The sequence below is a fragment of the Magallana gigas genome, chromosome 9 (assembly GCF_963853765.1).
Source record: "Magallana gigas chromosome 9, xbMagGiga1.1, whole genome shotgun sequence".
In the NCBI taxonomy this organism is placed as follows: Eukaryota; Metazoa; Mollusca; class Bivalvia; order Ostreida; family Ostreidae; genus Magallana; species Magallana gigas.
In genome coordinates, this window is record NC_088861.1 from 26,553,529 (window position 1) to 26,581,320 (window position 27,792).

The 27,792-nt window shown below is 34.6% G+C and overlaps 3 protein-coding genes across 4 annotated transcripts in view; all 3 read left to right on the top strand.

The window, feature by feature from the left end:
* The first annotated feature begins 840 nt into the window (after positions 1 to 840).
* Positions 841 to 27,792, top strand: part of LOC105349017 (E3 ubiquitin-protein ligase TRIM71) — a 98,267-nt gene continuing 71,315 nt past the window's right edge. The window contains exon 1 of the mRNA XM_066070930.1: positions 841 to 857. The gene's annotated coding sequence lies outside the window, so the exon portion shown is untranslated. The remainder of the gene's footprint in view (positions 858 to 27,792) is intronic.
* On the top strand, positions 7,651 to 26,810 carry LOC136271269 (tripartite motif-containing protein 2-like). 2 transcript variants are annotated; one of them, XM_066070927.1, is made up of 2 exons: positions 7,651 to 8,377; positions 25,506 to 26,810. In XM_066070927.1, exons 1-2 carry the CDS (start codon positions 8,247 to 8,249, stop codon positions 26,521 to 26,523), a joined length of 1,149 nt encoding a protein of 382 aa, XP_065926999.1. In that variant the 5' UTR covers positions 7,651 to 8,246; the 3' UTR covers positions 26,524 to 26,810. The 2 variants fall into 2 exon arrangements, with proteins under 2 accessions (XP_065926999.1, XP_065926998.1); XM_066070926.1 differs by lacking the exon at positions 7,651 to 8,377 and adding an exon at positions 24,240 to 24,506 and having other exon boundaries at positions 24,820 to 26,810.
* The window catches only part of LOC105319912 (E3 ubiquitin-protein ligase TRIM71), a 241,989-nt gene continuing 225,948 nt past the window's right edge, over positions 11,752 to 27,792 (top strand). The window contains exon 1 of the mRNA XM_066070929.1: positions 11,752 to 11,848. The gene's annotated coding sequence lies outside the window, so the exon portion shown is untranslated. The remainder of the gene's footprint in view (positions 11,849 to 27,792) is intronic.

Genomic DNA, 27,792 nt, shown 5'->3' on the forward strand with positions numbered 1-27,792 from the left:
TGGAATAAAAAATATCACTGCTAAATGCAAACATTGTAACGAAATTGAAAATTCTAAACACCTTATTTTTTAATGTGGTAATGAAGAACAAATTTGAAAGCGGCAAGCAAGTGCTTAAATTTTGATATTAAATTGAAAGATATTGTTGTTAGGTTCTACCTGAAAAAAAGAAAAGATACCAAATTATATAACTATTTTTTTGCAATTTATTGCATATAAAACATACAAATGTAAAATGTATTGTAGACTTTAAAAAATTTAAAATCAATTTTAATCATTAAATACTCATTCAAAGAATATTCTACGGCACACTGTGCAGTTCCGACAATGCTTCTTTGACATTTGTTATTATCCATTTTGTGAGTCTTTCCAAAACAATTGTGCACCAATACACATAGGGACTGTCAATGTGTATTAGCGCCTTACCAAGGAACGTACTGATGAACAGTATAATTATGTAGATGATATGTCCACCGGGTAAGTCAAGGGTTCAGCTTTCTTTACATAAACCGATAAGTGTAACACTTTTTAAAATTATCGCCGTGTGTGTAATTATGTTTTCGAATACGAAAAAATATGTGTTATAATATAAGTTTTCTCATATGTATCATTGGGTGCGTAATAATGTTTTCATGTACGTATATACTTATATTTGAAATTGAATAATGATTTGAATTGGAATCCATATTTATGTTTATGGTTATTAATGATCTCAATTTTGTTAATTGTTTTACATAAACATTACTTTTTTTAAATTGCGGGAAGGAAGCGACCCATTGACCTACAAATAAAGGAATCACGTGATGATTGTACAAGTAACCAGACCCGGAAGAAAATCGCCATGTTGGAGTGTGAAGGTTTGTAGTTTGGTTATTAATAAGTAAAATGATTATAATTTATCTTAAATATATTTCATCAAGCAATCAAATGGATTGGGCAACAGAAAAACCTAATATGTTAACTCTCTCCAAATGATTATAAAGAAAATATTATGAAGTACGTAATCAGAAATGTACACTAGATACCGTGCACATTATTTTAATGTTTTACCATCAGTTACCGAACTCATAGTGTAGATCTGTGCCATTGGTGTGTGTTGGTGGTGGTGGGGAGAGGGGCGGGATGGACCGACCAAGCAATCCTTAAAAAGTTGGAGAAGGGGGCCCTTGGGCCTATCTCCTATCCCTGTGACTACACTTTTGACTACACATACAGAAATGACGCAGATTTAGTTAAAACATGTTTGCTAACAATACATGCATGTAACTGTTATTTTATTCTTTCAGAAATCATCTAAAAATCTCATCAAGGTGTCTGACCATGGACCCCCGTACTTGGGCCCAGGATGTGTTAAGGTGTCATCTCTTTGAGACCCCGGGTCCCCCTATTTACTCTAACATTTGTCATATACATATGTGTGTAGCGTGTGTTGTACAACACCTTTCTGATGAATCCAAAGAACACAAAGTAGTGTCATTCAAAAAGAGGGGACTTAGTCCAAAATGTTCAAAACATTCCACGCAATTATGTGACCTTCATTGTGAACAATGTAACATTTCTATTTGTGTGGAGTGTGTCTCCTCTGGTGATCATTTAGGCCACAAGCAAGTGGGCATAGTTAAAATACTAGATGCCAAGAGAGAACCCTTAAAAAAAGATTTACAAAAATTAGAAAATTCCATTTTTCCTAAATACCAAGAGATTGCATCGAACATCCCAGTTCAGAAAGCTGAGCTAAATAAAAACTCTAAGAAATTAACAATAGCTCTAGACAAACATGGAGAGGAGTTGAAGAGAGAAATAGATATTGGCATCCAAAAACTACAATTTGACGTGGATGAAATAGAGTCCAAACACCTGGTTGCATTTAAAAAGCAGGAAAATGAAATCAAGCACAGTATTTCTGAAATTACAATGTGCATTGCTGATGTGAAGAAATTACTCAACTCCAGTGATGTCAACATTGTCTCTGCTTATAAATCCAGGAATGCTGAATTCAGAAGATTGCCTCCAAAACTCATAGTTTCCTTACCAAGATTCACTCCTCAGAAGATTAATAAAGAACAGATTTATCAGCAGATTGGTTATTTGTCAGCGTTATCTATCAAAACAGAAGAACATGGCTACACAATGGATTCTCCCGGTGCTGAGTCCTCTCCCCTGGACAGACCACTCATTGGTCTACCACGGATCATCACAGATCGATATAAACACAGAGTATAGAGAATCTAATGAATTATACAGCGTGTCCCTTATGAATGATGATGAATTGTGGACGTGTGGTCGGCCACCATAATGATACTCTACAGTCTCCACTGTAAAGTAGTTAAGTCAATCCAAACCAAGTCCGGGAACATACCAATGGGCTTAGCAGTGACACAGAGTGGTGAACTGGTTTATACTGATCCCAATGATAGAACTGTGAACATAGTGAAGAAGAATAATACACAGATACTGACAGTAATCAGAGTAAAAAAAATGGAGACCTCTCTATGTCTGTTTTACTTCCTCTGGTGACCTCCTAGTTGCCGTGATCACTGATGATATGAAACAAGCGAAAGTCGTGCGTTATTCTGGCTCCACAGAAAAACAAAGTATTCAATGCAAATATAAAGGACAGCCTCTCTATTCATCTGGTAATTACCCAAAATACATCACAGAGAACAGGAACCTAGATATCTGTGTTGCTGACTATACAGCTGGTGCAGTAGTGGTGGTCGATCGAAACTTCGATTTAACTACACCAGTTCTTTCTCTACTACCAAGAAACCATTTAGTCCAGTCGGCATCACTACAGACAGCCACGGTCGGATTCTAACAACAGACGGTAACAACCAAAGTATCCACATCCTGGATCAGGACGGACAGTTCCTCCGCTTAATTGACAACTGTCATTTACAGAATCCATTTGGTTTATGTGTGGGCACCAGAGACAACCTCTTTGTGACTGAATTGTTAACAGGTAAAGTGAAGAAAATCCAATATTATGCATAAACAAAATGTGATGATGATGGTACATGTCTACAAAGTGAACATCAATGTAAATAAACCGATTGTGTTGAAATGTTATAAAACATCAACAAATTATCTATAGTTATATCAAATACATATATCACCAAACTGTTGTTCACGTTGTGTTTCATCAAACTGTGGTGACTGCAACAATTCAGAGACTGTGTATGTTTCATGTTATTATAATTACTTACTATCTATATATTTTACATGAAAATAAAGTTGTTATGTGATAATAAATGTATACTATCGGCACGTTGTAAATGTGGTTTCTTATAATATAAGAAAGGCTTTTGACATTGGAAACATTTCTAATTCTTAAGTAGATAGTGCTCTGACTAGTATACATGTAGTAAAATAAAATGCGAGTTATTTGTATATATAATTGATACAACTTTCGATATGTAGAACTTCACGTGCATTTACCTCTGGAAAGAAATGTTTACATTATCAAATGCCTTAGGATCTATTTTTCAGAATTTATTAATATTATAGATTTCATATTAATAAAGGGGGTTGACACCCCCCCCCCCCCACATTATATCAGCTAATGAATACTGAATACTGTACCATCTTCCCACCTCTATAATGAACACTTGCAGCGCCAAGAACACATGCATTATAGCAAGCTGATTTACTCTACGGGTGGTTGAAGACAGGACCGACAACACGTCCCCTCATCCCCCACCCCAGGATATCTTGACGTTGGTCATTTTTCTTTAAAATATCCTTAAAGACATATCTATAATCGAATGTATACATTAATTGCACAAAATTACTTAAAACAAACATTTTCCAAAAATATATATCCCCTCTGGGATATGATTGTTTTAATGTTTGTTTTAAGGCCCCCGGGGGTCTAGATACTTTGGATTGGCGGGTGGAGAGGGGTGGTCTGTCCTTTCCTCAAGCACCTTCACACTTGTACGTAGAGGAAGGGCGCTTTTGTCGTTAAGGCAGCACTTACAAACTTGTTATGAAAATAAAGTGGTTATGTGATAATAAATGTATACTATCGGTACGTTGTAAATGTGGTTTCTTATAATATAAGAAAGGCTTTTGACATTGGAAACATTTCTAATTCTTAAGTAGATAGTGCTCTGACTAGTATACATGTAGTAAAGTAAAATGCGAGTTATATGTATATAAAATTTATAAAAATTTCAGATACAGATTACAGATTATAGATATGTCTTAAAAGGATATTTTAAAGAAAATATGACCAAAGTCAAGATACCCTGGGATGGGGGATGAGGGGACATGATGTCGGTCCTGTCTTCAATCAGGGTAAATCAGCTTGCAATAATACATGTGTTTTTGGCGCTGCAAGTGTTCATTATATAGGTGGGAAGATGGTACAGTATTCAGTATTCATTAGCTGATCTAGTAGGGGGGGGGGGGTTAGGATTGGGGGATGTAGATGGGAGGTCTGTCCTTTTCTCAAGCACCTGCGATTCACACTTGTACGTAGAGGAAGGGCGCTTTTGCCATTAAGGCAGCACTTACAAAGTTGTTTTATTTGTATGTAAAAATTGAGTGTAAAATTTAATTAAGTGTTACCACCAGCAAAAAATTATAGCAAACAAAACAAAATCTTGAAGTGTTATCTTGGTCAAGATGTTCACTTGAAAATCAAATTGCAAAAAGAATACATACAACGTCTATTCTTCTGCTAGTTTATTACCATAACATATTGAATTGGTCCAGAATTTAAGCTTTTTTCATCTATTATTTAATTCATTTGAGAAAAATTACACTGACAGTATCTTCAACTGTAAGGAGAGCTTCATGTTCATGTACCTTGCTGTTCAAATTGTTTACTAGCTTAACAAACAGCGCTATCCAAAACTGTACACTTTTGTGTCTGCACTGTAATCTCAATTTCAGTGGGGGTGGGGGTGGGGGTAAGGACCCCATCTTCTTGAGAATCTATTTGTATTATGCATTATACAATCTCCTTAAGGAGGAAATAAAGAGAAAATGGGAACATTTAAGTGTGGAGCATCCTCTATTACGATTCACTTCACACCTAACATTAGTTTTACATCATAATAAAATTGAACAACTTTTTTTTTTTAAATGTACATCATTGCAAAGAGTAAACCAATTTTTGTGTTAAGCATTACCCAATGGAACGGCTGTGAATTGTAAAATCAACCTTTGATGAGGGTTTATTATAACTCATACAAAAGTACATGTCTTTGATTGACAGGTGATAAGTTCGTGGCCATGGACGCCTATTCTTGATACATGTAAACCATGCAATTTTTAGAAATGCATCTTTATAATGAAAATGGAAGATAAAGTAAGATAAAATGTAAAAACGACTGAAAAGATAATTAATTTTGAAATCAAATCATGAGTTTAATTAAACAGTTTCATCATTTATATATATTTTAATTGAATGTTTTTTTAAACACGTGTACACCCTATGAAGTAGATGCCATAATGTAGCCCTATCCGGTTTTTTATATCTGACGTTTAGCTGCAATAATACCTCTTAAGTAAAAAGGGGTTAATAACTTTTTGCAATATAATTAAAGTTTATTAGAAAATTTGAGGATTTTCTCTCTACTCCTTGGTTTGATGGCGGACGTAAAATAGGGGAAGAGATGCATTGGCAGATCCAGAAGGAGAGGTTGGGTTTACAAGGGTTGCAACCTCTCCTTGAAATTGGTAAAAAATAAAAGGGAAGAGAGAGAAAGGAGGAACAGACACTGAATGTGAATTAACATCGACCAACATTGTCTTCTATTGGAGAATATAGGAAAATGTTTCGGCAGTGTCTGTATATGTATTTATCAGTATAATGATTTAAAATGCTGAATGTTTATTCTCGGGGATTTTTATGAATGACTGCTATTGGAATTTCATGTTCATTGATGTGCAATATCTACATGGAATAACAACTGTATTGTTAGGATCACAGGCCATGAATTTACATAACTAGTGATGACGGTATTAAACAAGTCTACTTTCGTTTTAGATATTTTATGCAAAAATTGTTTTTTTTATGCTGGAAACGAAATACATGTAGTATCGAAATATTAAAACTAGTACCCAGTCTTTTTGTTTTTGAGAACTATAGCTTTTTTTCTAAAGAGAACTACTGTATATTAAAATCCTGTATAACATCTCGACTCCTCTTCTTTAAAAAAAAAAAAAAAGCTTAAAACGGAATTTCTAAAACATTTCTTCAAAATTATGTAAAGCCTCGTAATAAATACATAGATGGTTTGTACTTTAAACAATCAAAGATAAGAGATAGTTTTTGTCGTAGTTCCAGATTTCAGACACGTTGCTATTTCAATAATGTCGATAGAACATCGAATCACTGTTTAATAGTGTGCAATCCATAATATTAAATAGTTAAATAAAAATTGTAAATTTCCCTTGCTGTTATAATTTACTAATAGATAAAGTATCAAACTTTGCAACATTTTGTGTTAGCAAGATTGTTTACCAGAAAGTCGTAATTTATTGCAATTTTTTCTCTAGGTATTTTTTCTTCAAAATAATGCAAAATTATTCAGCTGTAATATACAACGGGATCACTTATATTGGGGTTTCATTTTACTCTTTAATATATCAAACACTTATAAAATTTCGCCCCATTAACCTCATGATTACACTTGGGGTGTCTAAGAGACCGCCCATAAAAATCCTGCAAGCCTACATATCTTCTCCCACAAACATTGAATCGAGACCGTGGCTGAAGACAATTACGAATTCATGTTAGAAAATATCCCCTTAACTCCAACCTTGGAAAATTTTCTGTATCCGCTTGGGGTTGACATCCCACTCCGGCCTCACATTTATCTATATAATCACATAAATGTATTAACCTTTTTACGTTACTCCAAATCTTGACGTCTTGTAAAATACCTTTAAACCATTGTCGATATTTTAAATGAGAATGTGTTCAAAAGACAAAGGAAGGGGCGACCCAATGACATACAGATAAAGAAATCACGTGACGATTGTATAGTTAACCAGACCCAGAAGAGATAATACCCGAATCGACATAATGGAGTGTGAAGGTTTGTAGTTTGTTAATGAATAAGTAACAAACTACAAACCTTCACACTCCATTATGGCGAATAAATGAATAAGTAATATGATTATTAAGAAAAGATAAAAACAACAAAATCAAAATTGTACACTGGGCACTGTGCACATTATTTCAATGATTTGCCGTCAGTTACCAAACAAACAGGGTGCACCAGTGCCTTTCGCGTGTGTATCGGGGGTAGGGGGGGGGGGGCACGGACCAAGAAAGAAATCCTATAAAACTTGGAGAGTGTGTTGAGCGAATCCTGACGGCCACAGGGTGTCAGGAGTCCTCGAAACCTACCCCTCATAGAAAAACGTTATATAATTTTCAAAAGTAAAATTACCGAAAAGCAGAGCTTGGACACCCCCCCCCCCAACTTGAAAAATAAAAATCACCCCCCCCCCCCACCCCAGGACCTTTGCATGAGATTTGGAGGGGACACAACTTGAAACTGGTTAACCCTATAGCTCAGTCAGTAGTGTGTAGGGGGGGGGATCTTGATCTTACGTACCTCCCATCCTTGTGAGTACACTTGACTACACATACAAAACTGACATAGAATTAGTAAAAACAAGTTTGTTAATAATAGAATACATTCATGTAACTGTTCTTTTACTCTTTCAAAAATCATTTAAAAACCCCATCAAGGTGTCTGACCATGGACCCCCGTACTTGGGCTCAGGATGTGTTACGGTGTCATCTCTGTGAGACCCCGGGCCCCCTATGTACTGTGACATTTGTCACATACATCTGTGCAAAGCTTGTGTTGGGGAACATCTATCCGATGAATCAAAAGAACACAAAGTAGTGCCATTTAAGAAGAGGGGACTAAATCCGAAATGTTCCAAACATTCCACAGAATTATGTGACCTTCATTGTGAACAATGTAACATTCCTATTTGTCTTGAGTGTGTCTCCTCAGGTGAACATCTAGGACACAAACAAGTAGGCATTTTAAAAATACTAGATACCAAGAGAGAAGCCTTAAAAAAAAGATCTACAAGAATTAGAAAATTCCATTTATCCTAAATACCAAGAGATTGTATCTAACATCCCAGTTCAGAAAACTGATTTGAATAAAAACTCCAAGAAATTAACAACATCTCTAGACAAACATGGAGAAGACTTGCATAGAGAAATCGACATTGTCATCAAGAAACTGAAATCTGACGTGGATGAAATGGAATCCAAACACCTGCTTGTCCTTGATAAGCAGGAAAATGAAATAAAGCGCACCATTTCTCAAATCACTCAGGATATTGCTGATCTGAAGAAATTACTCAACTCCAATGATGTCAGCCTTGTCTCTGCCTACAAATCCAGGAATTCTGATTTCAGAACTCACAGTTTCCTTACCAAGATTAACTCCTCAGAAAACTAACAAAAACAGATTTATCAGCAGATTGGTTCTCTGTCAGCATTATCTATCAAAACCGAATAGCATGGCTACACAATGGATTCTTCCGGTGCTGAGTCCTCTCCCCCGAGCAGACTGCTCATTGATATACCATGGATCATCACAGATATTGAAACCAAGTATGGAAAATCCAGTGTAATATACAGTGTGTCCTGTCTGAGTGACGATGAACTATGGACGAGTGGTTTGGGCTTCATGATGAGACTCTACAACCTCCACGGTAAACTAGTGAAGTCAATCCAAACCAAGTCAGGGGAGAGACCAGGGGACATAGCAGTGACACAGAGTGGTGAACTAGTTTATATTGATCCCAATGATAGAACTGTGAACACAGTGCAGAATACACAGATACAGACAGTGATCAGAATACAGGGGTTGGAATCTCTCAATGTCTGTAGTACCTCCTCTGGTGACCTCCTGGTTGTCATGATCACTGATGATAGGAAACAAGCAAAAGTTGTGCGTTACTCGGGGTCCACAGAGAAACAAAAAATTCAATACAGTGACAAAGGACAACCTCTCTATTCATTTGAACATTACTCTAAATACATAAGTGAAAACAGGAACCTAGATATCTGTGTAGCTGACAGTAAAGCTTTTGCAGTAGTGGTGGTCAATCAGGCCGGGAAATTCCGGTTTACGTACACGGGTCCTCCCTTTACTACCAAGGAATCATTTAATCCGGTCGGCATCACTACAGACAGCCAAAGTCGGATCCTGATAGCAGATTGCAACAATCACCGTATCCACATCCTGGATCAGGACGGACAGTTCCTCCGCTACATTGACAACTGTCATTTAGAATAACCATGGGGTTTATGTTTGGACACCAGAGACAACCTCTTTGTGGTTGAACAGTTAACAGGTTAAGTGAAGAAAATCCAGTATTACATGTAAACAAACTGTGATCATAATATTAACTGTCTACAAAGTGAACATCAAATGTCAATGTACTAGTAAATAAAACTGATTGTGTTTAAATGTTGTAATACATTAACAAACTATCTATGAATATATCAAATACATTTAGTCGATTGACTAAATTAATGTAGGGGGTAGTATGACCATTGACTTTTGATCTTGTGAATTACAAATCCCATTAAGGTAACATGTATACTAGTTTGAAGCCTGCCTAGCGAAGAATTCATAATATATATATATATATATATATATAACACCAGGTCTTAGACCGTCTATCATATTTTAAATTATTTTTTAATTGGGTGTCCAAGTAGCGCAATGGACAATGTAATCGCTTCTCTCCGCTGCGACCCGAGTTCGATCCCTGTGATCAACAGTGGTTATATGTGAAAGGTTGATCGCCCGCTTTGACACGTGGGTTTTCTCCGTGCACTCTGATTAATGACCCCCTCGTGCTAACATCCGTAAAATAGAAAGTGTCGATTAAGCTCAGGGTTTTTTAAATCCTCCAACCACTTTAATTCAATATTTTTGAGTTATCTCCTTTTGGTCAAATTCTCTCCTGATATTACATGTAATATAACAAGCAAATTGAATTCAAACTTGGTAGACCCACTTAAATTGCTTTGCTTGTAAGTTTTGTAAGAAAAGTCAACTCAGCATATGAGTTATGGACATTTGATATAATAAAATAACAGTTCAGCATTCACATATATTTTCCTCGAGGGGTCAAGGGGCAGGTAGGGGGAAAGGGCGGAGGGGATTCGAGCCAGGGATTTTTTTTCATGGGGATCGAAAGGATTATTTTTTTTCAGGGAGGGTTTCGCGGTCTATTTTTTGGTAATTTAAATTGAATAACTTTGACGTGGGAAAGTGGGTCCGAACTCCCAACCCCTCCAAATCCACACATGATTTCGTATTGAAATTATAGGTTTAAGGCTTTTTGGATTTTTGATAAACAAATGACCATAATTATGATTATTCATGTAGTCTATATTCTTGTAGGTCGATCTCATTTATGTAATTTATATACATCCAATTTAAGTGTTATATAATCATTTTCTTAAACGTTTTAATTGTGCAGTCACCGCTTTTGGTTGTTTTTTTCATGGAGGAGGTCTAAATATCCTTATTTATCACGTGATATCTTGGAGGGAAGGATTCTTTAATATTTTTTGTGTGGGTTTATTTTTGTATTTAGATTTATGATGTTCTATCAAAATTTATTCAAAAATTGCCCCGACCCCCAACTTTTTCTTGCCGCAAACCATTTGATTAAATTAACATATAAAAAATTAAATAACTGTAAACAACGAATGACAGAATACCAGTAGAGTTTTCAGTTGCTTGCTGGATTGTTCAATAGTGTATACAATTGGGTCACAAGTATCGCGTCAGGTCTCAATCTAGGTCTTTGGTTACTCAAGGGTAAATTGTGGGGGTTTTTTTCATTCAATATATTTCTATTACACAAAGAAAAACGTTAAATCAATCTTTCCGATTGTACGTTATTCTATTCAGTCTTTTAGAAAAAAAAAGTTCACCTGGACAGCAGTGGATCCCAGAGCACCAGAAAAAGTTGGAAAATATTTCAGAACTTATTTTTTAATAAAAGAAAGAGAAACATTTTAAGTAGATTTTAAGTTAAAAATTAAAAAGAGGGAAATTTCTTTCCTGTAAAATTTAATAATTACTTTTAGGTTTTTTAATTTAAAGTTCACCATACAGCTCATTAGGTATTATTGCACTGTGACTGCATAATTAGTTTGAACTAGAGCAATGATATAGGGTAAATAGAACAAATATTTCCAACCAAAACAAGTTAAAAAAGTGCGAATGTTTACTAGATATAACTGACTTCATTGTTGCCAATGCTGAGTAAACACATGTCCTAGATTTAGACCTCATGTGACATCTGGCTGACCAAAGTGTACACCCTATTGAGAAAACCAGCAAACTATTGAAAACTGTATTAGTATCTTTAATTGTTTGACAAACAATTAAAAAGTTGTAGTGAAAGTAACAAAATTAAGTTCCCCCCACCCCCTCCTTCTACGGTATAAGAGTTTAATGACTGGCGATTTTCCTTTTATATTTTACATGCTTGTTATGATTTTTTCGGACGAGTCTCTCCCCCCCCTTCCCCCGCTTTCAAACACGATATTACGTGCCTGACTCAATGTCATGTGTGAGACCACACTCAATGTGCATAAAGGTTCAATATAACGTGAATATCGCTTTGTTGTTAGAGCTAAAAATCTCTTATCTTATACATATTGCACCATTCTCTTTGTCGAAATATTCGGGTTTGTTCTGGTTGATCGAATTCAGTTTAACATACCATGTTTACCCGTATTTATCACGTGATATGGTCGCACAGGTAACAAGACCAGGAAGAAAAAATAAACAAATGGGCCTAGGCCTGGCCATATTGGATTGTGAAGGTTTGTATATTGTTTGATAATAATTATAGGTACTAGTGGCTGATGTTCAAGAAATGATAATTAACAAATATCAGTGATATGAACAATTAAAATTATTCCCTTATACATATCGGTCGGTGTCGTATAACTTAAGGTCCGCCATGTACAATGATCCGGCCGAACCTTTAATGTTAATATTTAGGGTCCGGCGTAACGACGAAAAGTTACCCCATTAGAATATTGACCGGGGGGTCAAATGTACGGAAAAAACTGACCCAGGGGCAGTATTCTTTGACGACAAGAAGGGTGTTTTTCTACTTTAGAAAAACATTCATGACCTGTAGATCTACGACCCCCCACACGTTGAAAATTTCTACGAAGAATTTGGAACTCTAACCAATGTAATTTTGATTCTTGTGTTGATTTAAAATGGAGTTATCTCCCTTGGTCAAATTCTCTCCTGATATTAATATAACAAGCAAATTGAATTGAAATCAAACTTGATAGACCCATATAAATTACTGTGCTAGTAAGTTTTATAAGAAAAGTCAACTCAGCATATGAGTTATCGACCTTTGATATAATAAAATAACAGTTCAGCATTCACATATATTTTCCTCGAGGGGTCAAGGGGCAGGTAGGGGGAACGGGCGGAGGGGATTCGAACCAGGGATTTTTTTTCATGGGGATCGAAATGATTATTTTTTTTCCAGGGAGGATTACGAGGTCTATTTTTTGGTAATTCAAATTGAATAACTTTTACCTGGGAAAGTGGGTCCGAACTCCCAACCCCTCCAAATCCACACATGATTTCGTATTGAAATTATAGGTTTAAGGCTTTTTGGATTTTTGATAAACAAATGACCATAATTATGATTATTCATGTAGTCTATATTCTTGTAGGTCGATCTCATTTATGTAATTAATATACATCCAATATTAGTGTTATAATATCATTTCCTTAAACGTTTTAATTGTGCAGTCACCGCTTTTGGTTGTTTTTTCATGGAGGAAATTTATCACGTGATATCTTGAAGGGGAGGATTTCTTATTCTTTTTTGTGTAATTTTTTATTTTTGTATTTAGATTTATGATGTTCTATCAAAATTTATTCAAAAATTGCCCCGACCCCCAACTTTTTCTTGCCGCAAACCATTTGATTAAATTAACATATAAAAAATTAAATAACTGTAAACAACGAATGACAGAATACCAGTAGAGTTTTCAGTGGCTTGCTGGATTGTTCAATAGTGTATACAATTGGGTCACAAGTATCGCGTCAGGTCTCAATCTAGGTCTTTGGTTACTCAAGGGTAAATTGTGGGTTTTTTTTCATTCAATATATTTCTATTACACAAAGAAAAAATTTAGATCAATCTTTCCGATTGTAAGTTTTTCTATTCAGTCTTTTAGAAAAAAAAAAGTTCCCCTGGACAGCAGTGGATCCCAGAGCACAAGAAAAAGTTGGAAAATATTTCAGAACATATTTTTTAATAAAAGAAAGAGAAACATTTTAAGTAGATTTTAAGTTAAAAATTAAAAAGAGGGAAATTTCTTTCCTGTAAAATTTAATAATTACTTTTAGGTTTTTTAATTTAAAGTTCACCATACAGCTCATTAGGTATTATTGCACTGTGACTGCATAATTAGTTTGAACTAGAGCAATGATATAGGGTAAATAGAACAAATATTTCCAACCAAAACAAGTTAAAAAAGTGCGAATGTTTACTAGATATAACTGACTTCATTGATGCCAATGCTGAGTAAACACATGTCCTAGATTTAGACCTCTAGTACTAGTACTAGTGGCTGATGTTCAAGAAATGATAATTAACAAATATCAGTGATATGAACAATTAAAATTATTCCCTTATACATATCGGTCGGTGTCGTATAACTTAAGGTCCGCCATGTACAATGATCCGGCCGAACCTTTAATGTTAATATTTAGGGTCCGGCGTAACGACGAAAAGTTACCCCATTAGAATATTGACCGGGGGGGTCAAATGTCTACGGAAAAAACTGACCCAGGGGCAGTATTCTTTGACGACAAGTAGGGTGTTTTTCTACTTTAGAAAACATTCAAGACCTGTAGATCTACGACCCTCCACACGTTGAAAACTGACCCCCATAGAATATGACCTCACTTATAAACTACATAGAAATAATAGAAGCTTTTCAGCTTGCCTTGTGGCCTTGCCCCTTCACTAAGTCTTTTTAGGGTTGTGGTCCCCCGAGATAAGTGCATTATGCTCGTTTTGCTTAATAGGCCCCATAATTTTAGATGATTTAACAGACAAACCTAAATTTAATGATTACGTATTTCATATTTTTAAAAGAAAAAACCCTGAAGTCATATGTGAAATTTCGACAAATAGCACGAATTTTTTAGTATCTGTTCTATTTGGATACACTGAATGTTTGACAACCAAACAAAACACTGTCACACCAACTTACAGGTACACAGAAGAGAGCAACCCGCTTGTAAATTCGGAATTTTGGATTTATCACCATTGCGCTAACGTTACACAAATGTTTGATAACTTTAATTTTGAACTCTGCATCGCCGCCATCATACATTTTATATGCTCAATAATGTTGTTAAGTACAGGCACGTACATGTAGCATCGTTTTTTTAAAGGAAGTAGGACAGCCTAATCCGAAATCAGGACAAGAGAAAAGAAGAAAAAAAGGAAAACATTTTTCGCCAGTTTTCAAAATCCTAATGCATGAGAGGGGGAGGAATTTCTTTCAATAATTTTTCATCTGCTTCCAAAGACGGGGGGGGGGGGGGGGATCCTATAAATTCATTTTTTTAACTTATAAATTTAAAAATGTTTTTGGCTTGGCCCCAAATTTTGGCCTGGCGTCAAAGTTACATGTAGCCTGTACAAAAATTGTTGGCCTTTTGTTTTTTTCATATTTTATTTACACATGAAATAATATTGACGATTTTATTGAATTTTACTGATTTAAGTGCAATACACATGAATCATCACACTAGATGGCTTTTAGTGTCGTGTTGTATTGAAACATATTTATGACTACAGGTACATGAACGAGTGATTGATGCTAATAGATTTTGATCAAGTCTGCATTTAAATTACAAAGTAATTTAAAAATGTAATACTGTCATTGTATTGACATGGCATGGGTGGGTTTTTTCAATGCACATTGTAATTTAACTCAGACTGCTCTCAGTATCGACCAATACCTATATCAAATACTTGTTTGAGAAAAAAAGAATAATTGCAAAAACCATTATGTGTTTATTCCAGCCTACAGTAAAGATCACAAAACGTTTTGCGTTGTTCAATGTTCTAAAATTGAAATTCCTAAATTGTTTCCTTAATATACATATGCATAAAACTCTACTCTAATTAAAAGGAAATGATTAATAGCTACGCTGAATCATGTTTTCGGAGGATGCAATGTTGAAGTCATTCACTAATGATATATGTTAGACGGAATGCCGTTCACCTGACAGATGCATTTTGCCTAAAATAAACTAATCAGATACTGTAAAGCCCCCCCCCCCACCCTCCCGACTTTCTGTATGCAATATGCAACATGTTGATGATGACTTCGTTTTTTTTAACTCTTTCTTTAATTGAATTGTCCACTTTCACAATATATACATGCACAAACGTGAAATACCTCGTACATTAGTTGATACAATCATATTGGAAAACTTTTGACTATTTGAATATTTTATACTGTACAGTCTGTGTTTAGTAAAAGTAAATTTTGAGAGAGAGAGAGAGAGAGAGAGAGAGAGAGAGAGAGAGAGAGAGAGAGAGAGAGAGAGAGAGAGTAGGGGCATTGTTTATATATGTATATAATATATAAACCATATTCACGTGATAGGACCCTGTTCTACATGGATACTTGAAAGCGGATAAAGAAATTTTAAAAAAAACCATTGCAGTTCAAATCATAAAAGAAAAAATAACCAATAAAGAAACGATTTACCCACAGCACTAAAGCTTATTTTTGCTATAGATTTAATACTCCTTATTTTTACAATTTTTTATTAGCATATATTTTTTCGGTCAAAAGCTTTTCTTTTATAATTTATGTATATTTGGATTTGCATTACTTTATACATGTTTTTTATTTACAAGAAGAAATACATTACTTCACAATAAGAATTACCAACTTCAAAAAATTATAAATTTCTCTATTTGTATATTTTCTAAAAAGAACTAATTGTTTATCAAATGTTATTAATAAATCAAACTGTCTCAAAATCTATTCTTCAACATCAGTCCATAATTCTGTAACTACAGTACATTCATAATTAAAATAAATGTTAAATACTCTCTTCATCTCTTTTACAGAAAGTGCACCCAGGACACTCTGCTTTTTTGTCTTAAAAAAATATTTATTTGTCGGAAAATTTCTACGAAGAATTTGGAACTCTAACCAATGTAATTTTGATTCTTGTGTTAATTTAAAATGGAGTTCAAAAATTTTGTTCCAGGTTCCTTGTGCATAGTTATGACCATTTTCTCTCCATTTTGGTATAGATGTACATGTTTCTCTCTTTTTATCTTATACTAAGTTGTACATAACTTTCCAGCCTTTACAACTATAAGTAAACAGGATATGATTAGGGATAACGGGTAATATTCTTATATGATTTGGAAGTTTGGTATATATAAATCTTTGTGCATGCAATCTGGTCCTTACAGCGGTTCTTATACCACGTTTTTAGTTATCAAATATATTTTAATAGATGTTATACTTTATTCTCATAAAGTTTACTGTTAAGAGATAACTTTTTCGAGAAAGATAACAAAAAGCAGCTGAGGTTTCTACTTTAAGAAACTGCTATAAATGAGTATGATTGCCTGGGAAACTTATATGGGAAATCAAAGTAAAGTTTAAATTTATGTAAGAAAATGTCCGTATTATTTACTAGATTCAATATATTAATGTCGTTTTTAAATACAAGAGTTATATTCAAATAGAGGCAAAGTCAATGTCAAAGTCCTTTAAAGTGACATTGTTTCTTTGTAATTTGTACAAACTGTTATATAACGAAGTTTGCAAGTACATTCTTAATTTTAATTTGAATACAAAAGATATGGATTTTAAATTCATGCAAAATCATTTGTAGAGTATTCTGTTTCTTGTGTTCAATTCTAAATTAGACGTTTTTGGATTGGTGATGTTTATATGGTTTTAAAATCAAGCATTTATTTTGTTTTAAATACATTTTTTTAAGCCTGTTTTAACATAACAATAAAGAATTGATTGTGAAAATATCCAAATGGGATGATGCGAGCAATCTATCGCGGATCAAAAAAGGATGGGGAATTCAAACTTATTAAGGTCACTTATAAAATTTGCCTATAACAGGCCTAGACCCCCTTCCCATAAATATCCGACCCCCCCCCCCCCCCAATTTTTTTTTCTGAATTCACGCATTTTATTATGAGATGACCATTTCAGACCAGTGGTTAAAATTTCTCATTGTGATAGAGACCATGATGAATAATTTTCTCTTCCCCAGTAAATTTACAAGTATCAGTTCCTGTTTACAATTTGCAGGTACGATTTGTTTTTTAAATTTAGATTTATATCGTTGCTATCCAGTCATGGTTGAACGATGAAATTTAGTAAAAGAAATATATATCTTTTCTCTTTTTTGAAAAATTAAAAAACAGACTGAAATAATGATGATAAGATATGACAGGTGATCAGAAAACCGAACTCAAGCTGGTTATTTGTACAAGGCTACACGATAAAAAAAAATCCAAGTACCAAGCAGGCAATGTAATCCCCCATCCCAATACCACCATCCCTGTATCCACCCTAAGGAAAAGGAACGGGCCCAAAACTAGTAAACATAGAATATGTGATAAAATTTAGTCAATATTCTACGGGGTCATTTTTCTACAACCCACACGGAGAAATATGACCCTAAGTCAGTAATTTCTATGATGTAATCCAAGTACGTAGACCCTTGGTCAATATTCTACGGGGGTCACTTTTCATCGTTACACCGGATCTTGCACCTATGGATTTCGCTAAATTTCCTTATCTAATGTCGAAACAGCATGGACAGAGATTTTTGGACCTAAATTATCTATGACATGACACAAAAAAATTTTTACAAAAATTTGACAAATATCGGTGTGAACATGCATTCTATAAATGGGTTAATGGCGGGAAAAGTGTGAACTTAAGGTGTTTAATTTGAAAGAGAGTGCCAGGTTTAACTTTTACTTTCAGTGGTTTGACGTCACCTGACGTCGTGGGAAAATGAAATGGTGCTCCGTAAATCCAATTCATGCAAAATAAAAATCGCTGTATCTTTTGAAAACAACTTCGAAATCATATGATTTTTGGCATACTTATTCTCAATTGGTAGTCGTTTTATGAAACACACGTCATCTTACAAAGTACACAGTAATTGTGCCGTAAATCACTTTGTCCGCGAACTTTCCTAACAACCCTCGTACCCGTAATGTAGCAGAAAATTGCAGAATCGCGCGAAACGATTTTGGAGAAAATTAATGAAGTCGCAATGAAAATAACAGTCAAATTAATCATAATAAACATTTTTGAGACTGTAAATACTTTTAACAGGGAGGGGCCAACCCCTCACTTTTTCTCGCAGCAAGCATTATATATCTTAAATTTACAAATGAAAAATTGAAGTATCACGAAACTGCTGCCCTCCTGCCCTTCCATTTTTGGTAGCGTGTAAGAAATTGAAATGAAAATAAGGGAAAAAAATTTAAGCGTGATATTGAAAATTGCATGTTAAAATATATGAAACAAAAGACAGTTCTTTTCCAATTTATCGGTATAAACTATCAAAGGCCAAAACATCGAGTATATTATTTTAACAAGTAGTATAGATGTGGTATAAAATACTCCGTTGTTGTTATCTTACAGTTCATGTCATTCTCATCTGTATAACGTCCTAATAATGATTAATTTTCATTATACAATAATAGGAATTGAGTAAGGAAGTGTTTGTGTGTGTTGGGGGGGGGGGGGGGGGTAGGTACTTTGAATTGCGTTTGATTAATATAGCTTCATTAACTTCTTTATTAGTACTGTTCCTTTGACATATTTGAATTTTAGCAATTAAAATGAATTACCAATTAATATATGAATTATGACGATATTTCAGAAGGACACATAACTAAGATAAATATTGTCTGCCATTCTATAATCACATTAACATGTATTTGAGTAAAACAAAAGAACAATTAGCTCCGATGTTGAAAATAGAGATGCTTTACCATTGGGTGGGTGTGGTGGGTGAGGATATTCCAGCGTATCGTTAATCTGTAGTCAAATTTCACAGGCACCTGTCCGGGTGCAGTCAAATTATACAATATATGTACTCATACATAAGTGTGACTTATTTTTATAGAAACGAGTTAATATGCACCGACAACTTGATATAATACCTTTGAAATGTGTTCTTTTACCAAGTCACTCTTAATGTCCAAACCGATAGTTCTAGTATACTTCTTGCATACGTGGAATGACGAAGGCATTTGTATGATATATGCAGGATTTACGGTCATTGGGATATTTCGAAACATTCTTCGTTTCGTGTTTTCGGAATTTTGAACTTCAGAAGTATCGCTATTCCGAGTACAAAGACCTTCTCTACAAATCATTCCGGTAACCATCTAGACGAGGACGTCTACTTTTGCCGAAGCGCGAGAGAATTATCATGGAGTGAATTTTTGACAAACTCTTGTTGAAGAATTTTTTCTAAAATTTGACTTACTTTATTTTCAAAAGAATTCATAAATGTATCTTTCCCCTTTGTACAACAAGACATTCACTTTAGTTATAATTGCTTAATTATTCTTACACCTCACCTATGAATTTAATGGCTCCCTCAAATTGAAGTTTTACTCAATGACATATGTCACTCATACTCAATTCCTTATTTCTAATGTTTTCAATTCATATTTGTTTTGTGATCTACATGATTGTCGAGAAAGAGGAATTAGGTTTCGGGATTTTCAGGTGTAGTTTTTTTTTTCGCAGAAATCACATATATCGACCTAACTATAAGTAAAGTGCTTTTTACCATCTTTAGAACAGTTTAGTCTAACATTGTTGCCGGATGTATAACGCCTTATTTTTCTCGGTGATATTATATCAAATCTAAAATTGTAATAAGGGGAAAAATGGACTGATGTAATTATTTTTGTTTTTACTTTTTATAGAATGTTGGGAAATAATATGAACTATTTAAATTGTAATTTTCGTCGAGCTTGGTTTCTTTTTTTCAGTTCCACTACCCAGGAGACAGAAATGATCCTCAATTAAATATTTAGGTGATGTTTTAATACAGGTAAAAACCCCGGTCAAAGTCGCAAAGACAGAAATGTTTTGTAACAGATATCTGTTTCCTGTTGAAACAAGCATCAAATAATTAACATCAGTTTTACATATATCTGTGCAGAGGCGAATCCAGAAGAAGGTTGCGCCCCCCCCCCCCCCCTCCTTTTGAAAATGAAAAAGAAAAGAAAAAAGAGGGAAAGAGAGAGAAAAGAATTTAAATTAAAATCGCCAAAAATACAAATGCATTTAAAGAGGTTCGTTCCTCTATTTTTGGGTAGCCATTTTGGGTCACCTCTATTCTAGAAAGTATGCATCATATATTGATTCTACTTACAAATTCAAATTTTAGAATGCCAATTAAACTATCTTAAATAAAATAGTAAAGGAAAAATTACATATTTACATAGTTTAGTATGGGACTATATCTTGTAGCGGAAGGTTTTTAAGAAGAAAATGAACATTTTTCATAACTCAGTTGTTTTAGAGTACCGTCACTTTAGCTTCCTTATTTTCAGTCCAAACAAAATTTCCACGTAGTTTGTGCATTAGGATATCTTCATTTTGTTACAAAAACATTATTTTACAATTTTTCAATATTTCTATCGACACGTATTGGCAAATTTAACTTATATTTCATAAAAGTCAAGGAAAAATGAATCCCAATTTTTGCCTAAAATCAGCTTATTTCATGCCATATCTCAAATTTTACATAATAGACCCATACTTTTTGTTTCATTTTCTGAAATTTTAAGATTTTTCTGACAAGTTTATCATAATTTGAGAAAAAGTTTGAGACTTTTAAATAATTTCATTTTATGTTGAATTGGTAATGAATAAAAATAGTGTTTTATCAGTGCAAAAAGGTCAAAATATTAATTGCGTGAAGAAATTGTAACATTTTTCTTTATGATAATTTTAATTTTATTCATTATAAATAGTATAAATTTGTATTTGGTGCCATGGTTCATTCTGATGATAAAATATAGAGGGAAAAGCGATTTATGCGAAATCTGCACTTTCAGTGCAAAAAGGTCATATTAAATACACCGTAACGCCAAAATAAGCATATAGACCCTAAAAATTGGTTTTGAATTTTGTTTAAGCTATGTGTGTAGATTTTTAAAAAATACTTTAGAAAAAAACTTTAAGACTTTTGATCGCAGGATCCAACGTCCTTAAAGTAAATCCACCCTCCTGTGACGTCATACATTTTACATAAACCATGAATTCATTAAAATTCTTGCAAGTAGATTTGTAATTTCTATGTTATCATAGGTGCACATCAAAAACTCAAATTATTGTTTACTTGGAGATATTGAATAAGCGTTTTTCATCCTTATATTCGACATAATTCAATAATGACAAAGGGAAATAACTCTTTTCTACTTTTCTCTAAGTGATATATCTAAATGCTATTATTTTTCTAATGTAAACAATTTTTCTTTTTTTTTAAAATTAATTTTAGTTTTCTTGCATAGTAAGCAATAAAATTTAGATAGACAAACAAGTATCCATCCACTTTTATTTGATTTTTAAACAAAAAAAAAGTGTGATTTTCAGATGATAATTTCTGCCTTTGGTTTTTATTACCTTACATCGTAAATAGTATGGATACATATATATTTTATTCATTTTTTGATGAAATTCAAGTCCAATAAGTTAAAAAAAAGTTAAATTTTTAACTTTGAACCCATGATTTTATAGGTACGGAGTTACCTTAAAGGAGAATGTTTTGGCATTGCTTGTACTTGTATAACTGTAGATAGGTGTTTGCCATGCACCAATAGTTATAGTGATGTCGTACACACACGTAGCATCACCCCCCCCCCCCCTCTTTTTTTCTCACAGCGACTACTTTTCTTAAATTTACGTATAAAAAGTTGAATCAGCTTGCTCCCTTTTTTGGATTGTGTGTTGAATATTGAAATATTGAAATGAAATAAAGAAAATATGAGTGAATTTGAAGTTATATATATATTACGCCAGCCAAGCCCCCTCCCCCCCCCCCCCCCCCCCCCCCCAACGGATTAGAATTTTGAAGATTTGTATGCCTCAAAACCGGAAACCAGAAAAAATATAGTATCTCAATATGTAAACTAGTATCCAATCCATCTGTTTTTGAGAACTATATACCTCTATTTTTTTTAAAATTTAAGAGAATTAGAGCATCCTGCATAAATACCATTTCCAACTCCTCATCCTTAAATAGCTTAAAATTTGGATTTAAAGAAGGTGGGGGAACAAGATAGCGCAATTACCCATTTGGTTTTGTCATAAAAACAATTTCAAATTTATTTTTTTCCAACCGAATATACTACATGATGTTATATTACAAGTTTACAAAAGCAGAATTTCTAATCATATTCAGTTTTGAATATTTTAACAAACGATAGAAAAAACAAATAAATTCCTAAGTTTTGGTATCCAACCCACAACCTGAAAACCCTAGCTCATAAATGTTACCTTATGTCTGGTGCTCTAACCACTGAGCCATTTCAGTCACAACAAACTCCATTGTTAAATGCTAAAAGCAACTTCAACCAGAAATTTACGTATTTCTCTAAAACGTTTAATTGTTGGGATACAAAATGATATTTTTAAAGTATCAGGCACGTAGCATCAGGGGGGGGGGGGAGCCACGGGGGCCTGCCCCCCCCCCCCCCCCCCACACTTTTTCTGGCAGCAACAATTTTTTTTAAAATTTACAATAAAAAATGGAATTATCATTGAGTTGGCCCCGCGGATTAGGATTTTGAAGATTTTGGGAAACTTAAAATTTTCCTTTATTTTTTTTTCTTTTTTTTTTTTTGCTTGTCAAGATTTTTTTGATGAGTCTGCCCCCCCCCCCTCCCACTTTCAAAAACGATGCTACGTGCCTGAGTAAAGTGGGTCATCTCTCCATGTTTTTGTCGATTGAAATCGGTTTGATTTCCTTTAAACCTTACATAGACTTAGACAAAAATATGGAGCCCAGACCCACTCTATTCCAGAAAAGGCATTGAAGTTCTAAAAATGACACTATTTGGAGGTTTTGACACGCATACGCCAGTTTAAATCAACCTATTCTAAATATTTAACATACCGGTATGTATACCTGTATAGGCAGTTTACACGCCAAATTCACCCATCTTTTTTCTTCAAACTTTTGTATTGAGTAATAGGCACATACTTGTACATTCATGATTTGTTCATAAAAAAAAGTCAATTAAAGAATATACATGTAGATATTCCTTAGTCAGACACGTGACGATTTCAAGGATTAGAGAACATCATATCACTGATTTGAAGTGTTATTATTATGCAATTTTTTAAAAATATTTTTAATATTAAAATTGTAAAATTCCTATTCGATTTAGATACACTAATATTTAAAGACGACGAAATATTCAACTTTGCACGATGTTAGAAAACAAAATGTCTGACTAGAAACCCGTAACTGCAATTTTTAAAAAATAAAAATTGTAGAATTCCTATTCCATTTAGATAGACTGATATATAGAGACGACAAAATATTCAACTTTGCAATATTTAGGAAACATAACTAAAAACCCTTGACTGCAAAAAAGACTTCGCCCCTGGACCCCCTAATCATAGATGGGTCTCCATGCAACCGCCCCTATCCCCTTCCCCTGAAAAAATTCTTGCAAGCATACGTGAACTGTACTTACATGATCACAAAACACGCCCAATATCTATAAATCTCTCCCACCTGTGTGGACTCAAGATCGTGGCTAATGACGTTGTTGTACTTTATGCCAGTAATTTCCCCCTTAATTCCCGACCTTTGAAAATTTTCTGGATCCGCGCCTGGGGACCCCCCCCCCCCCCCGCTCTCTCACATTCCTTCTACGTCAAGTACGTCCCAAAAGTTTTAACTTCTTACACAATAACTTTGTCAATATTCTGAGTGAGTCCCATCACGAACAACAGTTTACAATATAATTTGAACATTGCAGGAAGGATGCGACACATTGACCTACAAATAAAAAAAATCACGTGACGATTGCACAAGTAACCAGACCCGGAAGAGAAAATACCCGAATCGCCATGTTCATGATGTTGGGAGTTTGAAGGTTTGTAGTTTGTTAATGAATAAGTAACATGATTATAAAGAAATAATAATGAAGAACATAATCAAAATTGTACAGTGGGCATCGTGGACATTATTTTGATGTTTTACAATCAGTTACCGAACAAACTGTAGACCAGTGCCATTGGTGTGTGTCCGGGGGGGGGGGGGGGGGCGCACGGACCGACTTAGAAATCCTTTAAAAGTTGGAGAATGCGCGGAGCGGATCCTGACGGCCACAGGATGTCAGGAATCCCAGGAAACTACCATTCATAGAAAAACGTAATATAATTTTCAAAAGTAAAATTTTAAAAAGGTAGGGCTTTGACACCCCCCCCCCAACTTGAAAAATAAAAATCACCCCCACCCCAGGACCTGTGCATGAGATTGGGAAGTGACACAACTTGAAACTGGTTAACCCTATATAGCTCAGTAAGTAGAGCGTAGGGGGGGGGGGGGGGGGGTCTTGATCCTACGTACCTCCCATCCTTGTGAGAACACTTTTGACTACACATACAAAACTGACATAGAATTAATAAAAACAAGTTTGGTAATAATAGAATACATTCATATAACTGTTCTTTTATTCTTTCAGAAATCATTAAAAATGTCATCAAGGTGTCTGACCATGGACCACCGTACTTGGGCCCAGGATGTGTTACGGTGTCATCTCTGTGAGACCCCTGGCCCCCCTATGTACTGTGACATTTGTCATATACATCTGTGTGTAGTCTGCGTTGGAAAACATCTCCTAGATGAATCCAAAGAACACAAAGTAGTGCCATTTAAGAAGAGGGGACTAAATCCTAAATGTTCCAAACATTCCACACAGTTATGTGACCTTCATTGTGAACAATGTAACATTCCTATTTGTCTTGAGTGTGTCTCCTCAGGTGAACATCTAGGACACAAACAAGTGGGCATTTTAAAAATACTAGATACTAAGAGAGAGGCCTTGAAAAAAGATCTTCAAGAATTAGAAAATACCATTTATCCTAAATACCAAGAGATCGCATCTAACATCCCAGTTCAGAAAACTGATCTGAATAAAAATTCCAAGAAATTAACAACAGCTCTAAACAAACATGGAGAAGACTTGCACAGAGAAATAGACATTGCCATCAAGAAACTGAAATGTGACATGGATGAAATGGAATCCAAACACCTGGTTGTCCTGAATAAGCAGGAAAATGAAATCAAACACACCATTTCTGAAATCACACAGAGCATTACTGATCTAAAGAAATTACTCATCTCCAATGATGTCAGCCTTGTCTCTACCTACAAATCCAGGAATGCTGAATTCAGAAGATTGCCTCCTAAACTCACAGTTTCCTTACCAAGATTCACTCCTCAGAAAATTAACAAAGAACAGATTTATCAGCAGATTGGTTCTCTGTCAGCGTTATCCATCAAAACAGAAGAACATGGCTACACAATGGATTCTCCCGGTGCTGAGTCCTCTCCCCCAGACAGACGGCTCATTGATGTACCACGGATCATCACAGAAATAAACACCGAGTATGGAGGATCTAATGAATTATGCAGTGTGTCCTGTCTGAGTGATGATGAAGTTTGGACGTATGGTGATGACAACATGATGAGACTTTACAACCTCCACAGTAAACTAGTGAAATCAATCCAAACCAAGTCAAGGAAGATACCATGTGATATAGCAGTGACACAGAGTGGTGAACTAGTTTATACTGATGACAATGATAGAACTGTGAACATAGTGAAGAATACACAGATACAGACAGTGATCAGACTACGGGGGTGGTATCCTCTCTATGTCTGTAGTACCTCCTCTGGTGACCTCCTGGTTGTCATGATCACTGATGATAAGAAACAAGCGAAAGTTGTGCGTTACTCTGGCTCTACAGAGAAACAAACGATTCAATACAATGACAAAGGACAACCTCTCTATTCATCTGAATATCAACCTAAATACATCAGTGAGAACAAGAACCTAGATATCTGTGTAGCTGACTATATAGCCTGTGCAGTAGTGGTGGTCAATCAGGCCGGAAAACTCAGATTTACATACACCGGTCCTCCCTCTACTACCAAGGAACCATTTAATCCAGTCGGCATCACTACAGACAGCCAGGGTTGGATCCTGACAGCAGACTTTAGCAACCACCGTATCCACATCCTGGATCAGGACGGACAGTTCCTCTGCTACATTGACAACTGTCATTTAGACTATCCATACAGTTTATGTGTGGACACCAGAGACAACCTCTTTGTGGCTGAAAATGAAACAGGTAAAGTGAAGAAAATCCAGTATTACATGTAAACAAACTGTGATCATCATATTACATGTCTACAAAGTGAACATCTAATGTCTATGTAAATAAACTGATTGTGTTTATTAATAAGTGTTGTAATACATTAACAAACTATGTATAACTATATCAAATCCATGTATTACCAAACTGTATTTATTTGTTATGTTTTATCAAACTGCGGTGACTGTCACAATTCAGAGACTGTGTATTGTTCGTGTACATATGATTACTTACTATCTGTATATTTTACATGTAAATAAACTGGTTTTATATGTAAATAAATGTAAATAATCAGTATTTTGTTAATGTGGTTTCTTATATCATAACATTAAAGGCTGTTGACATTTGTAAAGATAGTTTTCTAACTATAGTGAAGTGAAATATGTCTGCATGTATGATTATGAAATTTTAAAATACAACTAATCAATTGATAGGTGAACTTGACCTACTTCTAAAAAGAAATTTTAACATTATCAAGTGCCTTGGGTTCAATATTTCAGAATATATGAATATTATCATGATGATAGATATCGGACCTATTACCGGTAATAATTAAGGCCTATACAAAAAATTGTGTGTTGAGGGTAACACTGATGAAAAAAATAGGCTAGGTAGGAAGATCTTGGATACTATATTCGATTCAAAGTTACTTTTTCATAGCCCCCCCCCCCCCTTTCTTTTGCAAAGATAGACATAATCATCATCAATGAATGAATGTATCATTCATTTTTTCAAAATCTCACCGCTAAGTGTTTTAATCTGGAAAAAAAAAAATTGGGAAATAATTAACATTGCATCCCTTTGATCAAATAACCTCTTTATATTGAGGAGGCCTCAGATCTGCCTAAAATTTTAAGATATGATTTGTTTAAGTATAATTTAAGCTATTATTTAGGAAGGGAAAAATCCATACATTTTACCTTTTTCAAATTGGGTATTTAACAGTATTTTCCTATACTTTTATATATACATGTAAACCTTCTCTTATAAAGGAGACCAATACAGTATACTCAGTAACCATTGCCTCGACCAACAAACCCTTAATATGACAAGCAAACTCAGCTGAAATCAACTTTGGTAATCAACTCAGCATACGAGATATGGACCTTTGATATCAGGAACAGGAGCGAAAGCGAAAATAAAATAAAAGTTCAGCATGTACATCTATTTCTATGGATTATCCCCATGGGGATCCAAAGGATAATTTCTTCCAGGGAAGGTCCAGAGTCTATTTTTGTAATATAAATTGAATAAACTTGTTTTACTTTCTCAAAAGG

Excerpts from the sequence above, each read along its gene's own strand:
- LOC136271269 (XM_066070926.1), top strand. The coding sequence starts at position 24,832 with ATGTCATCAAGGTGTCTGACCATGGACCACCGTACTTGGGCCCAGGAT.